Source organism: Tamandua tetradactyla, chromosome 14 (assembly GCF_023851605.1).
Source record: "Tamandua tetradactyla isolate mTamTet1 chromosome 14, mTamTet1.pri, whole genome shotgun sequence".
Classification (NCBI taxonomy): domain Eukaryota; kingdom Metazoa; phylum Chordata; class Mammalia; order Pilosa; family Myrmecophagidae; genus Tamandua; species Tamandua tetradactyla.
Window position 1 is genome coordinate 87,208,182 of NC_135340.1, and position 16,649 is coordinate 87,224,830.

Sequence of the window (16,649 nt, forward strand, 5' to 3'; positions counted from 1 at the left end):
TATCACGTGCTGCTGAGGATACAGAGTAACTGGAACTCTCATGAGTTACTGGCGGGAAGACGAAACGGTACAGCCGCTCTGGAGACAGTCTCCTTATAACGTTAAATATACGCTTACCGTCCAACCTAGCAATCTCAACACTGGATATTTTTACCAAAGAGAAATGAAAACACGGGTCCATAAAAAAAAAAAAAAGCGTGTACCCATTTGTGGAGGGCAGTTTTACACCATCAGTGCACACAGAAGGCCTCTGGGCAGTGAAGGGAGCTGGGTGCAGAGGCCCACACGGAACAAGTTGTTTGGGTTGCATGGGGGGGCACCAGCCAGGGACTCAAGCTTGTGCCTGAAAAAGGGTGGGTCTCGATGGTCAGGCTTCAGTGTATGGAGAGCACCGTGAGGCTGGGGTGGGGGGGGCGGCAGGACACGGGACACAACGGTCAGCACCACCACACTCCACACAGGGCGCCAGCGAAGTGTCCACCTCAGAGAAACCCGGGGGGCTCCTGTGTCAGGACTGCCCACAGGCTGCATCCTGCACCCTCCCTGCTAGCTGTGGTACCCTCCGCAAGCAGAGGCCCTCAATGGTTAGCCTGGTGGGGGCACAGCCTCCCCTCTCCACCCTGGGGTCTGCTGCCTGCCAGGCCCCTCCTACCCACATCTGTGTCGCAGAGGGCTGGAGACTGAGCAGGGCCACCGCCGCACTGAGGGCTCATGGCCAGGCAGTGAACAGTGGACACACAGCACGGCCTGGCCCCAAGAGCATGATGTCGGAGAGCTGCTGGGCGTGGAAGGGCTGTGAAAACCTCACGCCCAGTGAAGAAGCAAGAGAAGAAAATGCTGCCTGAGGTCACTTCTACAAGAAGAGGGGAAGCGAACCTGCAGAAGCAGGAAGCAGGCTGGAGGCTACCAGGTTGGGGGAGGGACAGGAGTGGCAGCGGGGATGGCCTCAGTATGGGGTGGAGGGATCCTCTGCAGGGCAGGGCCAGTCCCCAAAGCCCCAGGCCCTTAGGCATCATGGCCCTCCCACCCTGGATGGGAGCCCACAGTGAACCCCGGGAGCAAGGGCAAGCATGGGGGCATAAGGAGGAGGGCGTTCAGGGCCAGTGGCACAGGCAGAGGATGCCCCTGGCTGCCCCAAGGGGGTGGGGCTGCCTCCCAACATCCCAAATATTTCCTATTTCCATACCTTCCCCAGTGGGCTGGGCTCAAGGACCAACACCATCCATTTGTCCATCCATATGGGGGGGGGTGGTCAGGGGCCCAGCACAGGGGGCACAAGAGGAGCTCTGCCTGCCAGCCGCCATGGCCTTCCCGACAACGGGCCAGAGGGCAAAAGCAGCCCACAGGAGCCCACACAGGCAAGGCAGCTCCGCAGGGTGGACCCAGCCTTGTGGGACCGTTTGCTCCCAAATCCCTGGGCAACAGCTTCTTTTTAATCCAAGATTTTAATGGCCAAAGTTTTCTCACAAAAACCCCGGATGGGCAAAAGCAGAGGACGCTTTGTTGGGAGAGTGCCCACAGCCCTGCCCTTAGGAAAGTGGCTCAGACCCAGGCTGCACCCCGAGTGCTGCCTATAAAGGATCATGTGAAAAACCCCAAGTCAGCACAGGACACCCACTTAGAAGCGGCACAAGAGGGACGGGCCACCCCCAGCAGCCAGTTCTCTACCCACCCACACCTTTAGCCCACAGGCCACTTCCAACAACTTCAGCCACAGACAGGCTGCACCTGTCCAAACAGATGTGGTCACAGCAAAGAACAGACACAACCCAAATGCCCAGTGACGGGTGGATGGCCGGTCAGCACAGTCACCCCACAGGGTGGCCACAGCCGGAGAAAGAGCGAGGGCTCCATGGATTCAGTGGAAGCAGTGAACCAAGATGGGGAAACTTTAACCTTCACGAATTTGGGTTTGGCAAAGGTCACGCATGACACCAAAAGCAAAGGCCACAGAAAGCCAAACATCTACCCTTAAAACTTCCATGCATCAAAAGACACTAACAAAAGAGCTAAGACAGCGCACAGAATAGAGGAAATATTGGCAAATCACATATCTGATAAGAGCCTATTATCCAGAACATATAAAGGTTTCTTACGACTCAACAACAAAAATGCAAACAAACTAGTTAAAAACTGGGCAAAGAACTTGGACAGACACTTCTCCAAAGATAAATGAATGGCCAAGAAGCCCATAAGAAGGAATGTGCAAACAAGCGACAAAGTGGTACCACCCCACACCCAGCAGGATGGCTAGACTCAAAAAGGTGGACATAACAAGTATGGCAGGGGTCTGGAGGTCGGGCCTTCGCCCACTGCTGCGGTCATGGGAAATGGTTTGGTTGATGCTCAGCAAATTAAACACAGGTAGATAACAGAAAAGAACAGATCGAATTAGTAAATTAAGTTCTGGTTCTTAGAAGAAATTTAAAAAAGCAAACCATTGGCTAACAGAATCAAGCTAGAAAGCAGAAATGCACAATGTACAACATGACAAGGAAATAAATAACTACTCATAACCTCATAAGAGGATATAAACTCATAAGACTTCTCTGCAAATGAATTAAAACAACTAGAGGACAGAGGTAATTTCTTAGAAAAGTATGATTTACCAAAATGGGAGCCTGGTAGGTAAAGGTCTGAGACAATTTCTCCAAAGGAAGCTGCCAAGGCTAATCCAGGTAAGGGAGGAGGCTGGTCCAGGCAAGGGAGGTGGGAGGTGGGTAGAGGTAAGGGAGGAGAGAAGCCGGTCCAGGTAAAGGAGACCAGTCCAGGTATGGGAGAGGCAGGAGGCTGGTCCAGGTAAGGGACGTACGTCCAGATAAGGGAAGCTGGGCCATGTAAAGGAAGAGAAAGTTTGGTCTAGGTGGGGGAGGCAGGAGGCCGGCCCAGGTAAGGGGGGTGGGGGGTTGGGCAGGCGGCCAGTCCAGGTAAGGGAGGCCATTCCAGATAAGGGAGAAAAGAGGCCAGTTCAGGTAAGGGAGGAGAGAGGCCGGTTCAGGTAAGAGAGGCTGGTACAGGTAAGGAAGGAGAAAGCCCGGTACGGGTAAGGAAGGCAGGAGGCTCAGCTCAGAGCACCTGTGGCCCAGGGCAGGGCTGGGCGCCATGAGACACAATCCTGCATTTGCACCGACCATCCTCAATCAAAAGCTGTCCTGTTGGCTTGTGGTCCTCACTGCCTTCAACACCTGCTGCCCTACGGAGGGGCACGGTGCACACACAGCTCAGGGAAACAGGACATGCGTGTTTCTTAAAAGGTTAAACAGCAGGGCCATGACCCCCGCAGGCAACCCATGGGGCTCTCCCCACACACACACCAGTGCCACCAGAGGCAGACAGGGCATGGGCTGGCCCCATAAGGGAGGGTCTCTGGCCCTAAGGAAGCATCACACTCTTCCACAGAGGGCAGCACTGCGGCTCTACCATGTGACGTGGGCTCAATCACGTGCCCCACTCAGCATCGTGTCGGCTGCTGGCGCCCTTGTCCAGGCCCCGGGTAAGCTGGGGAGAGGGAGAGCCAACACGCCAGCAGATGCCATCCAAGCCCGTCCGCTACGTAGAGCCTGTCACAGTTGCCCGGCAAGCCAAGGCAGAGGAAGTGCCCAAAGCAGACAAATCCAGAGCACAGAGCGGATGGCAGTCGGTGGAGTTGGGGGCTGGGAGGGAACAACGGAAGCTCGGGGAGCTTTTGGGGTGAAACTGCCCTGGAGTGGGGCAAGCCCAACCATTCATTTTAAAAGGCATGTGTCTTCCACCACGATAAGAAAATCAGTAAGGATGAAAAAAATGCCCCCTCGCCCAACGCACAGACTCAGCCCCCTGCGCAGCGCGGCGCTCATCAGCGCGTGCTCTCACTTGGCCCAAAACATGTTAATGAAGAAATAAAAGTACATGCAGCAGCATTCCGGACATGATGAGGTGCGTCCAAAGCAAACAGAAAGAGCAGAACACAAAGTTGGCTCTGAGATGACTCGAGCCGAGACGGCCACTGCTGGGCACAGAACAGCAGCCTCAAGGAGGACAGGGACAGGCAGGGCCGAGGCTTTTTCCGCCCCTTTTAAAAATACAAACACAAAAGCAAAATCTACCCAAAAGAAAAGAATGGGAAACTTCTAGCAATGAAAGAGAAAGAAGGAAGGAGGTAACGTGGCAGCGAGTTAACCGAAGGAAAGAAAAGTGGTCATGCTGTGGGGTGCTGATAGCTTGCCCTTCTGTTTCTGAAATGCCAGAGACCATCTTTCCATTCAATGTGCCTGCAGCTGCCCCCGAGCACACTTGAGCCCGATACTGGTTCTGGAGGCTCACAGTTGGGGTGAGGGGGGGAGGCCCAATCAGTCTGCACCACCCCAGCCACCCAACCCACACTCACAGGCCTCGCCAGGTCCCTGCGGCCAGCACTGGCTTCCCCAGGAAGACGCGGCCGGTCCCCGCCCTGGCTGACCCATGTCACACAGCTGACACCAGCTGCCCTTGTCCACTCAACACCTCTGCCAGGACATCAGGGAGAGGGGCTACCAGGTACTGCAGGAAGCCCAGGAACGGCTCATTTCATCAACAATGACTAACAACTTGGCATAAGTATATCCCATGCACTATTTAGGCCATACTTACACTAAAAAGAAAAAATTACTGCTGCTGATCAGCAATGCAGTTACCTGGGCGCTGTACATTATCTGCTAAATCTGGCAACAGTCCGCAGCAGGTCTCTGAAGTGGGAAATCAAGCTCTTTCCTGAGAGTGAGCCCCTTCCCAAGCTGAGCCCTGCGCTGGCTGCCCCTCCAGCCTCGGCAGCAGCCAGAAGCCCCAAGCAAGCACCTCGAAGCACCTGACATCCCTGGGCTATGGGCCCGAGCAGCCAGGGTGCCCCCTCCTGTGGTACAGCGATGCACTGCCCCCAGCCCCCAGGGCCTCCAGAGCCTGCAGGGACCCCGGGAGGGGGACGCTGGGCTCTAGAGTGGAAAGGTGGGCATCATCCACCACCTAGAATGGGCATGGCTCAAGAAGCCCCCAGGAAGGCAGTGAGGACCTGAGATCATCAGGCCACGGCCCATGTGAGGGGGCAGAGAGGAAGCCCAAGTCCTCCCAAGCACCCTTCAACGGCTGCAGGCCCAACCTCCTCGGCCAGGACTGAGTGCTCAGCCACTGGCCATGGGAGACCCAAGCCAGCTCCTGGTACCCAAGGCGCTGTCCAGGCCCGTTGAGCTTAGGCCCCAGAAAGAGGACCAAGGAGGGACTGGGAAACAGAGCGGTGAACTGGAGCCCCAAGAAGCAGCTTCGCTCTGAGCTGAGGCACAGCTGGGCCCATCCATCTCTCAGTGGGTCCAAGCCAGGATCCCTGCACGAGGGAGGGCAAAGGCCAGCAGTGAGGAGGACACTCTCACCACCGACTCAGGAACACAATGGACATCCCCGTCCGCATGGTGGGGAAACCGAAGCCCAGGAAGGTATTGCCGTGGGCAGGCTGACCTGAAAGCCCCAGGGACCAGCCTGCACACTACAGGGGACACAAGCCAGGTGGCCACCTGCCGTCCCGGAGCCGTGTCTGTCCCTGACTGGACTCTGTCCAATAACCCAGGCCAGGAGAGCACCACTGGGTGCCTCCCCAGACTGGCAGCTGGCTCCAGGGGGCTTTCTGTACCTTGGGGGTGCCAGGCAGCCCCAGGACAGCCCAGGAAGGGCCCATCAGGGAGCACTAGCTGAGTGAGGGGCCATGGAACAGTTGGGACCTGAGCAGGTAGGGCTGTGGGAGGTCTGGGGAAGAGGCTCCACAGTGCTAGTGACCAGGACCCCGAGCAGCCTGGAGCTGGCAGACAGGACAATCCCGTGCCGCCCCCACCTCGCTGCCCCCTCCCCAGCCCCTCCCCAGAGCCGGGGGCTCCTTCAGCAAGCATAGACTGCAGGCCCCAGGTACGGGGTAGGCCCCACAAGAGAAGGGTAGTGGGGAGCAAGTAGGAGCTGCACACAAGGAACCCTGAGAGCCAGGGTGACCCGCAGCAGGACCGGGGCAGGAGACAGGCAGGGGCTGCTGGGGGGGCAGGCACGTGTACATGGGGATCTGCCAGGCCAGAGGCCATGGCTGGAGGTACACGAGTGGTCATCAGGCCCTAGGGGCCCATCAGAGCCGTGCGGATGGAGAGGGCTTCTCCTCTGCTGGTGCCTGGGGACCCTGTAGCTGGGCCCCCTCCTTGCAGGAGCTATAGAGGTCAGGGCAGCCCAGGGATTCCTCATAGCCTTGGACCACCCCAACACCCCAGAGCAGGGTGGGGGGCCACGGATAGTGCCAGACTAGTGGCACCCCATGCCAGAGGCACACAGGAGTGGGGGGATTTGGGGGGCAAGGAGCAGGGGTGCCTGCTTCCCACAATGATGCTCCCCAACCCAAGGCCAGTATGCTGGGGGCCCCAAAGGAGGGGATCCAAGAGGGGAGGCACACGCAGGTCCCAGAGACTGCTGCAGGAAGGGATGCATGGCGGAGGTGGAGGCAGGAGTCAAAGGGCCCCCAGAACCATAGAAGACCAGCATGGCGCCTCCAGAGTCCCCCACCCCCATCCCAAACTAGGGCAAGGACCCAGGCCTGAGGCTTCTCGGGCCAGGAGAAAGGAGGGATGGCCAGGAGGCCTCCTGGCCAAGCAGCCCTGATGCGCTGGGGTCAGCGGGAGGCACGGGAAAGTTAGGGGCCTAGGAGAGTGACCTGGAGGCAACACGCTGCCTGGGACCCCGCCTGGGTGGCCCCCTGCACACACCCCCAGGCGCCCTGGGTCTAGGCTGTGCAGGACACTCAGAGGCATGGGGTCTCCACTGCTAGAGGGAAGTCCGCTCCACAGGGCCCAGATGGGGACCCCTACCCCGAAACCCCTCTTCCTCTCCAGGGCCACTGCACACCACGTGCTCTTTGCTCGGGAGCACCAGCTCCCCCCCAGGCCCAGGCCCCCCCTGCCTCTCCAGGGCTCTGCCAACAGGCCACCCACACAGCCCCCAACAGGTGGGCAGAGCCCCCGCCTCCCTGGTGCCCAGCTCGGTCGCTGCCACCCACCAGGCCATCTCGGGCTGTGGTGGACACAGCCGGGTAGAGGGAGCCAAGCTGCTCATAAAGGAAGAGCGAGGGGGAAGGGGGCAAAGAGAGGGGTGTAGAAGAGAGGTGGGGGTTGCTGGGGGGGGGGGAGGCGCAGGATGGGCCGGCAGAGACGGCCTGCAGTGGGGGAGGGGTGCAGGGGGGAGGGAAGGGGACAGAAGTGGGCCGATGGGGGGTGGAGGGCAGTTCGGATGGGGCGAAGGATGAGGAGGGCCCGGTGGGGGAAGGGCTGGAGACGACCAGGGCGGAGAAGAGATGGGGAGACGGGCCAGGGGTGCAGGAGTCGGGCAGAGGTCCCGGGTCTTGGGGTGCGCGGAACCGAGGGTCGCGAGGCTGGGGGGTGCAGGGGCTGAGTGGGGGTGGGCGCGGGCCCGGCGCGCGGCCTGCCCGCGGCGCTGGCGGATAAAGGCCGGCGGGCGGCGGGCCTTACCTCCGACCCTGTACATGTTGGCGGCCATGTCCGGGCCGGCGGCGGCGGCGGGGCCGGCCGGGAGGGCGCGCTCGGGCGCGGCGCGGGCCTGGAAAATGGAGGCGCGGTGCGGGGGCGGGCGGGGGCCGCCGGCGGGCGGTTTAAAGGGGCCGCGCTGCTCCGCCGCCGCCGCCGCCGCCGCCGCCGAGGCCGCCGAGGCCGCGCAGGGACGGGAGGGCCGCGGCGCGGGCGGGAGAGGAAGAGGAGGAGCGGCGGGCGGGGAGGGGCCTCGGGCGCCGCCGCCCACCGCGCGGGCCGTTACCCGACCCCGCGCCCGCCGCCGCCCCGCGCGGCCCAGCCCCGCGCCCCCGCCTCGCGCCGCGGCCCTCCTCCCCGCACGCCCGAGCGGCCCCCGGCCGGGCCCCCACCTCCCCGCGCCCGCCCGCGTGCCCCGGCGGGACCCCGCGCGCGCCCCTCCCCCGCCGCCCGCCCCCGGGTCCCGGCGACGGCGCCGCTCCTGCCTCCCAGGCCGGCTCCCCCCACCCCCGGCTTCCCTGCTTTCTCTCCGGACAGCCCCCAGCCCTACTTAAGGCCCGCACCTCTCTGAGGCAGGGGGTGCTCCTCATCTGTCGCCCCTCCTCTGGGGCCTTGCCTCTTAGGGGGAAAGGGAGAGAGAGTGGGCGCACCGCCACTCAGCAAGCACCGAGGGCTCCGTGTTTCAGGGCACCTGCCTCCCTGGGGTCCGCGGGCCTCCCTGATGCAGGGATGGGGGTGCTGCGGGGGGGATGGGGGGTGGCGTGCGGGGCTGAGGGAGCAGGGAAGGCTGGGAACCACAGGCCCCTCTGTCTAAGGTCTGGAGCCAGCGCCCTCCTTTGCCTTCCCAGCCCTGGTCAGAGTCTGTAACTCTGCCCGTGCTTCTTTGGTTTAACCAGAGTTGAGTCCAGTGGCCCAGATTCCTTCAGCAAGGGGATGTGTGTGTGTGTGTGTGTGTGTGTGTGTGTGTGTCTGTCTGTCTGTCTGTCTGTAGGGGGCATGGATGGCTGAGAGGGACAGATGAGAGCAGGGCTGAGTTACGGTGAGAGCCAGGACAGAGAATGGGGGAGGGGAGAAGGATGTGTTGTGGGGAGAAGGTGTCCGGAATGGCTCCCCAGTGGCTGGTTTGAGTGACAGGGTGGGATGAGGGCTCTGGGGAGACTGGAAGGGTCCCCAAGGGAGAGTGGGCCCTGCACATGTGCTGAGGGGAAATGCCTGCACTGAGCAGGGGCTTCACCGCAGCCTTGGCTGTTTGGGGCTCAGTGGGGGCCACGGTGGATGAAACAGGGTGAGGAGGAGAGGAAGTGGGGCTTGAGGCTCCCATTCTCCCAGAAGCTTGGCTTAAAGGGCAGCAGCAGGGAGCTGGAACTTGCCTCGCATGTCAAAGGTCGGCCCTATGCTGGAAAAGGGGGGGGCGCACAGATAGACCCAGCCTCCTACCCAGGGGAAGACTGCAGGACCCCTGACCCCCTCCCCACAGGCCACGACCCCAACCCTTGTCAGGACTGGCAGAAAGCAGAGAGCCGACACAGCCCGGCTGTCAACGTGGGGACCTCTCCCAGAAACAGTAGCACAGAGCATTTTGTGGAGAAAAGAACTAGAGAGCAGACAGCTCGCAGCAAGCGAGACTCCAGGTTTACCCCGAGAAGTAAAGGGCACAGCCCTCCCAGAGGAGGGGCAGCCAGCAAGTCCTCAGAGCACAGCAAGCCCAGCAACTCTTCTCCACACAGCCTTTCCCGCTCCACACAAACGCAGAGGGGGGTTGGATATGGTCTCAGTTAGCCACAGCTGCTCTGACAAACAGCACCCAGTGGTGGCCTGAGCAAAGACTCATCGTCTGTGGGTTTGAAGGTCCAAATCCGGGTTTGCAGGCTGGGCCTCCCCAGAGCCTGGTATTCTGGGGCTAGCGCGCCACAGCCTCTGGGCTCCTTGGGTCTTGCCTCTGCCTCCATCCCACGGCAACGTCCTCTCATTTCTGCTGCCTTCTGGCCTCTGCCTGCTTCGGAATTTCCTCTCTTTAGAAAGTCACTACACGTGTAGATTAAGAGTAACCATGATGCAATCTGGCCACATCTTAACTAAAAATATCTTCAAAGGGTCCAACTTACAAATGTATTCACACCTAGACAGGCAAGTTTTACGATTAAGAAAGTGTCTTCTGTCAGGATACAGATTCCATCTAACACAGATACAATACCCTGTGCTTAAACTAGCTCAGAGGCAAGTAAAAGAGATCTCAGATAAGAAGTAAAGAAGGAGAAGTCATCCACTTCACAGCAGAGGAAGTAGACATTCAGGACTGGGCTGCTTATGCTGGAACAGGAATAAGACGTAAAGAAACAGCAGCCTCCAGTCCCATAATCCAAACAGCAACAGAAAGAAAGGAAGAAACTGAAGGAAGGAAGTGAGCGGCCATGAAGAACCCACTAGAGAAGAAAATACAACTGCAGAAACAGAAGAAAACTCCAGGGGAGCACTCCAGGTTCTCAGAGTTCATAAGAACACAAATTCAGTAGCGGGGACTCAAAGACCCGATGGCAAAACAGCAGAAGGAGCACGAGATGCAAGAGCCAAACAACCAAACTGGGGGCCAAAATAACAGCAGTGCTCGAGTGCATTATGGGGCAAGGGGTAGGATGGCAAAGTATTAACCGAGGAAGGGTTTTACAGGAAGAGGAAAGCCGTGATTTCTTCATTCAACTATTACCTGCTAAGCACCTACTTCAGTCCACATACCCCTGGAGATGCTGGGCAGAGTAAGGGAGGGCTGGGGGCCTGCACCCTGGTGCGGGGAGGGGACGGGATAATGGATAACATGTATTGGCATGCCTGTGATGCTATGTGCTTTGAAGGAAGAACTGGGGCAAGAGGACGAGGGAAGGAGAGAAGGGCAGTGTTCATGCTGAGGCCAGGGGGCCAGGGAACTAGGCAATGGGGCCGAGGGACAGCAGTTTTGCCTCGGGTGGGCTCTGAGTGACCTGAGCTGACCCCTAATGGATTCGATTTGCTAGTACTTTGTTGAGAATTTTTGCACCTATGTTCATTAAGAAGAATGGCCTGTAGTTTTCCCTTCTGATAGCATCTTTACCCGGTTTTGGTATTAAAATGGTATTCGCTTCATAAAATGAGTTACGTAGTGCTCCTTTTTCCTCAAGTTTTTGGAAAAGTTTGAGCAGGATTGGTGTTTGTTATTTTAGGAATGTTTGGTAAAATTCCCCTGTGAAGCCATCTGGCCCTGGGCTTTTCTTTGTAGGAAGATTTTTGATGATTGAATCTCTACTTGTGATTGGTTTGTTGAGATCTTCTATTTCTCCCTGAGTCAGTGTAGCTTGTTTGTGTGTTTCCAGGAATGTGTCCATTTCATCTAAGTTATCTAGTTTGTTGGCGTATAGTTGTTCATAGTGTCCTCTTATGATTTCTTTTATTTTTTCAGGGTCTCTGGTAATTCACCCCTTCTCATTTCTGATTTTGTTTATATGCATCCTCTCTCTTTTTTTCTTTGTCATTCTTGCTAGTGGGGCATCAATTTTACTGATTTTCTCAAAGAACCAACTTGTGGTTTTATTGATTCTTTATCTCTGCCTTAATCTTTGTTATTTCTCTTCTTCTATTTGCTTTGGAGTTAGTTTGCTGTTCTTTCTCAGGTACCTCCAGGTGAGCAGTTAAGTCCTCGATTTTTGCACTTTCTTGTTTTTTAATATGGGCATTTAGGGCAATAAATGCTTATATTCTCGTTTTCTTTCGTCTCCAGATAGATACTGTTTTCTCTAGCAATTTCTTCTGACCAACTGGTTGTTTAAGTGTGTTATTTAATCTCCATAAATTTCTGGATGTTCTTATTCTTTGGTGGTTATTGATATCCAACTTCATTCCATTGTGATTAGAGAAAAAGCTTTGAATAATTTCAGTGTTTTTACATTTATAAAGACCTGGTTTGTGCCCCAGCGTATGATTCCTGGAGAATGTTCCAGGAGCACTAGAGAAGAATGTATATCCTGGTGTTTTGGTGTGTAATGACCTATATATGTGTGTTAGGTCTAATTCATTTATCAAGTTGTTTAACTTCTATATTTCCTTGTTGATCTTCTGTCTGGTTGTTCTCTCTAAACAGGAGAGTGGTATATTGAAGTCTTCTACTATTATTGTTGAAACATCTGTCACTCCCTTCAGTTTTGCCAATGTCTGTCTTATATACTTTGGAGCTCCTTGATTGGGAGCATAAACATTTATGATTGTTATTTCTTCTTGGTGAATTGTCCCTTTTATTAATATTTAGGGTCCTTCTTTGTCTCTTATGATGTCTTTACATTTAAAGTCTATTTTGTCCGATATTATATTGCTACTCCTGCTTTCTTTTGGTACAACTTGCGTGGAACATCTTTTTCCATCCTTTCACTTTCAGTCTATTTGTATCCTTGTGTCTAAGATGAGTCTCTTGTAAACAGCATATAGCTGATTATATTTCTTAATCCATTCTGCCAATTTGTATCTTTTAATTGGTAAATTTAGTCCATTAACATTCAAAGTTATTACTAAAAAGGCATTTCTTGAATCCACTGTCTTATCTTTTTGGATTTTGTCAGATCTATATATTTTTTTCCCTCTTTCTCTTTTTATCTTTAAATTACCCTTAGTGGTACTCTTCAATTCTGTGCCCTCCTCCAGACCTCCCTCTCCTGTCTTTTTTTTCAATGGGCAGAACTTCCTTTAGTATTTCTTATAGGGCCAGTCTCTACCTGACAAATTCTTTCAGGACTTGCTTGTCTGTGAAAATGTTAATCTCTCCCTCAGTTTTGAAGGGCAGTTTGGCTGGGTACAGAATTCTTGGCTGGAAGTCTTTCTCTTTCAGGATCTTGAATATATCATACCACTGCCTTCTCGCCTCCATGGTGCCTGTTGAGTAGCTGAACTCAGTCTTACTTGATTTCCCTTATGTATAAAAGATTGTTTTTCTCTTGCCACTTCCAGGATTTTCTGCTTCTCTTCAACATTTGACAGACTGATTTGTATGTGTCCTGGGGATTTATTCTATTTGGAGTTCATTGAGCTTCTTTGGCTTGTATATTTATGTTCCTTATAAGGGTTGGGAAATTTTCCCCCATTATATCCTCAACTACTCTTCCTAGCCCTTTACTCTTCTCTTCTCCTTCTGGGTCACAATGATTCTTTTACTTATGCCCCGGAGAACCAATTCAATTTTTTTCATCTTTTTTTGCTATTTGCTGTTTCGAGTGTTTGAAACCAGTTGTCCTGTCCTCTAGTTCACTTATTCTTGCTTCTGCCTCTTCAAATCTGCTATTGTGTGTCTCTAGTGTGTTTTTTACTTGGTCTACAGCATCTTTAATCTGTCTGATATCTGCTATTTTTCTGTTCTTCCGAATTCCTCTTTATGCTCTTCTAGTGGCTCCTTCATCTCCTTTATGTCATTAGCCATCCCATTTATTTTATTTAGTAGAGTTCTCTGAACATCTTTGATTAGTTGTTCCAACGTCTGTGTCTCCTCTGGTGTTTTAATTTGGTCATTAGGCAGGGCTGTATCTGTCTGCATTGTGGTATGCTTAGTGATCGTCTGCTGTCTTTGTGTCATGTAAACATCTTGATTGGCTCGCTTTGGGAGTTGATTTCCTTCGGTAGTCTAAGGCCTTGTGTTTGTGGGACGGATGTGGCGCAGGATGCAGGGCACTGGGTGGGGCATAGCAGTGTGGTGATGCATGTAGCACAGGTTATAGTGCAGGTTGGGGATGCTACGCTGGTGTTGGTGAGCATGGGCCCCCAGCATCGGGAGAGGATGTGGCTGTGTAGGTGAATGGGTTGGGTGGGGGTGGGGGGGCCCTGGTGTGCGCTGGTCTAGGGCAGGGGGGGCTGTTTGTGCGCGTGCACAGAGCTAGGGCTGTGGGTCAGCATCACGCCTACATGGGCTGGGAGTGGATGTGGCCCAGCTGTGCAGTGGAGTGCTTTCCCAGAGCTGGGGTCGTGATTGGGGACTGTGCGCATGCGCAGATCGGGGAGTGCCATAAACTGATGTACCAGTGCACAGAGCTGGGGGACAGGGGGGGCAGGTGGATTGCTGCAGGACTAGGGGCTGGTGGAGCCTGGGTGTGGGGGTAAGCGCTTACAGCCTTTATGTGCTGGCGACTGCCTGCAGGGGACAGGGACTGGGAGGTAGGGCTCGGGAGAGGCGGAGCGAGATGCGCTTGCGCAGGAGAGGTGGGTCGGGCTGGGGCAGGTGTGCGCACGCTTTGGGTGGGGGTGGGGGGCAGATACCATGCGAGGGGTTGGTGGGGCTGGGCCGGAGTACTTGGAGCGTGGGGAGGTGGGGCACCTGACAGGGTTCAGGTGTGTGGGGTGTGGGTCGGGTCATGGGTTGCAGGGCTGCACTGGTGAGGGTAGCATATTCAAGGAACATGTCTTGGCTTACTTCCTAGTCCCTGTCTCCCCGTCCGTGAACTTCTGAGGGCTCCTGGCTTCCATGTTAAGCTGTTTGCACCAGCCTGATGGTCTCCGGTTCTCTGCGTCTCAGTGCTTCAGCTTTTGCAGTCAGGGCCTCCCTACGTGGTGCAAAGACTCTCCTAGGTCACTTACCCCCTGGAATCACTGTCTCAGTTGGCCTCACGTCCCTTCTCTTGCTGTTCCTTGGAGCAGGGTTGAACTCGACCCATCCTGTTCTGCCATCTTCTCAGAACTCCCTGAGCTGACCCCTGTGGAAAAGGCTGCTGCGTGGTGAGGGGCAGAAGGAGTGTTGAGAGCGGAGGCCAGCAGAGCCACGGAGGCTGCCCCTGCAAGGGTGCTGGGCAGAGACAGGACAGGACGAGGCCACGGGCCCAGCAGCGGCGTTGTGGAGTAGGGGGTGGGTCTTCCTGGAATGAGCATGACTCCTGCACCATAAAGGGCCCCCCAAATCCGGTGGTGCCTGATCCTCTGAGACCCAGTTAAGCCCCTGGGCTTCAAGGGTTGCTGTGATGGCCTCTGGCTTTGACTTCCCAGGCGGCTGCGACCTCACGCCCAGGCGAGGTGGCCCAAGCATAGGGATTTATTGTCTCGCCTCTGGAGGCCGGAAGTCAGAATCCAGGGTGTCAGGTGCTGCCTCTCCCCTGGTGGGCAGGTGGCCAGGCAGTCTTTGCAGTCCTTGGCTTGTGGGACACCACTTGGTCTGCCTCCATCACGTGGCCCTCTCTGTCTGTCTGTCTCTTCCTCCACTTCTGTCTCTGTCCCCTCCTCTGTCTCTGCCCCCATCTCTCTCTGTCTGTCCTCCCACTGACTCTCTGTCCTCTCTTTCTGTCCCCCTCGGCCTTGTGCTCTGTCACTCTGTGTCCCCCCTCTCTGTCTCTGTCCCCCTCTGTCTCTTTGTCCCCCATCTCTCTGTCTCTGCCCCATCTCTCTCTGTTCCCCCATCTGTCTCTATCTCTGCCCATCTTTCTGTCCCCATCTCTCTCTGTCCCCTGTCTCTGTCCCCTGCTGTCTCTGCCCTGTCTCCCTGTCTGCCCTCTCTGTTTCTCTCTGTCTCTGCCTCTCTGTTCCGCACCCCCCATCTCATGAGGACACAGTCCTGTTGGTTTAAGGCCCACCTAAGCCAGTTTGGCCTCATCTTTAATAACACCTCCAGAGACCCTCTTTGCAGATAAGCTTACATCTATGAGACTGGGCTTGAGCCCTGACCACGTCGTGGGGGTGGGGGGAGACCACGCACCTCCGCGCACAGCAGCCTGCCACCTGTGGGCACAGAAGGTTGCTTTGGCCTCCCCAGCAGCCTTCAAAGCTGGAGGCCACAGCCTGAGGGACAACGACCGTCCAAGCTCTCAGGCTGGTATAACGCCCTCAGGAAAACTGTCTTAAAAGCACTAGAACCCGAGAAATGGCATTCTTTAAAAGACAGCTTGGTGTTACATCCAACCAGTTAAGAAATAAAACGAAGTGCGCATGTGGACAAAGTGCTGGGGCTGCCCGAGGCCACACAGGGCAGGCACAGAGGGCAGGGCTGGGGGAGAGGACAGAGGGATAGGGTGGAGAAGAGGACAGGAGGTCAGCAAGAGGAGAGGACAGAGGGACAGGGTGGGGGGAGAGGACAGGGCGGTGGAGCCTCGAGCCAGGGCCGGGGATTTGCCAGCTTCCACATGTGCTGCCCAGAGCCAGTGCTGTGAGAAACCAACACCATCAGCTTTTGATTTTCATAATTTACAAACAATCTCCAGATAATCTTTTAAATTGAAGGTGTAGAAGCATTCATGTCCTTTCAGTAATATTTTTGCCTCTTAAAATGGAATGTTTTTAAATTTCAAATGGTACTTGGAAACAAGACCATACGCTTGCTTATATCTGTTCTACCGTTTATCCTTTCCTCTCGACACACACCTGTAGAAACGCCAGGAAGCGCCTTCCCCTGATGGTGACAGTGGTCATCGAGGGGTGAAATTTGGGGTGATCTTCCAAAACATGGTTCTCTGTTGCGCCACCCCACAGCGAGTGGGTGGCTCTGCGGAGCCTGTGGGGTCGCTGGCTAGGAGGGCAGTAACGGCACCGAGCCGGGGCGGAGGGGGGCTGGGAGGGACCGGGGCTGGGCCGGCACCTGCGCCTGCTTCCCCAGCCTCGGTGCCAGTCCCAGGGCACACCCAGCTCCCGCCCGTCTGCCTGTGCCCACTGGGGCACCCCTCGTCCCGGCGCCCCCACTCCTACGCACCCCTCCTCACAGGGATCCCCAACCGTGGTGCCCTGGGCAGTTGGGGCCAGAAAACTGACCACTGAGGGGGCTGAGCTATGTGCAGGGGACACAGGGTGGCACCTGTGGAGGCCCCACGCAAAGGGAAGTGAGGTCACGGGTCAGTGGGCCTCAAAATCGGGAGGTTCTCCTGGATTCTGCTTAAAAGGGAGAGAGGCACGAAGAGGGGCGGCAGAAGGGATGGAGAGCCTGGGAGAGGGGGCGGCCCGAGCAGCCGGAGCCATGGTCCCCAGGGCCACTAGGAGCCACAGCCTGGCCGGCCCTTGATGTTGGCACAGCGAGGCCCAGCGGACTTCTGCGGCATTTACAGGGGACAAACGTGCATGCTTTGCAGCCACCGAGTTGGTGGTAATTCGTGCGGCAGCCACGGGGCCTGATGACCTGGGTTGTCTGCAGACCCACCCTGGCCTTGGCCTACCACAGCC

General features: G+C 56.1%; 1 protein-coding gene across 5 annotated transcripts in view; it reads right to left on the reverse strand.

Annotated features, from left to right (window-relative positions):
- Nucleotides 1-7,625, reverse strand: part of MTA1 (metastasis associated 1) — a 48,520-nt gene extending 40,895 nt beyond the window's left edge. For all 5 annotated transcript variants that reach the window (XM_077128357.1, XM_077128356.1, XM_077128355.1 and 2 more), the window contains exon 1: nucleotides 7,500-7,625. In XM_077128357.1, the coding sequence (XP_076984472.1) occupies nucleotides 7,500-7,527 (28 nt within the window). In that variant the 5' untranslated portion in view covers nucleotides 7,528-7,625. The remainder of the gene's footprint in view (nucleotides 1-7,499) is intronic.
- Nucleotides 7,626-16,649: the final 9,024 nt, after the last annotated feature.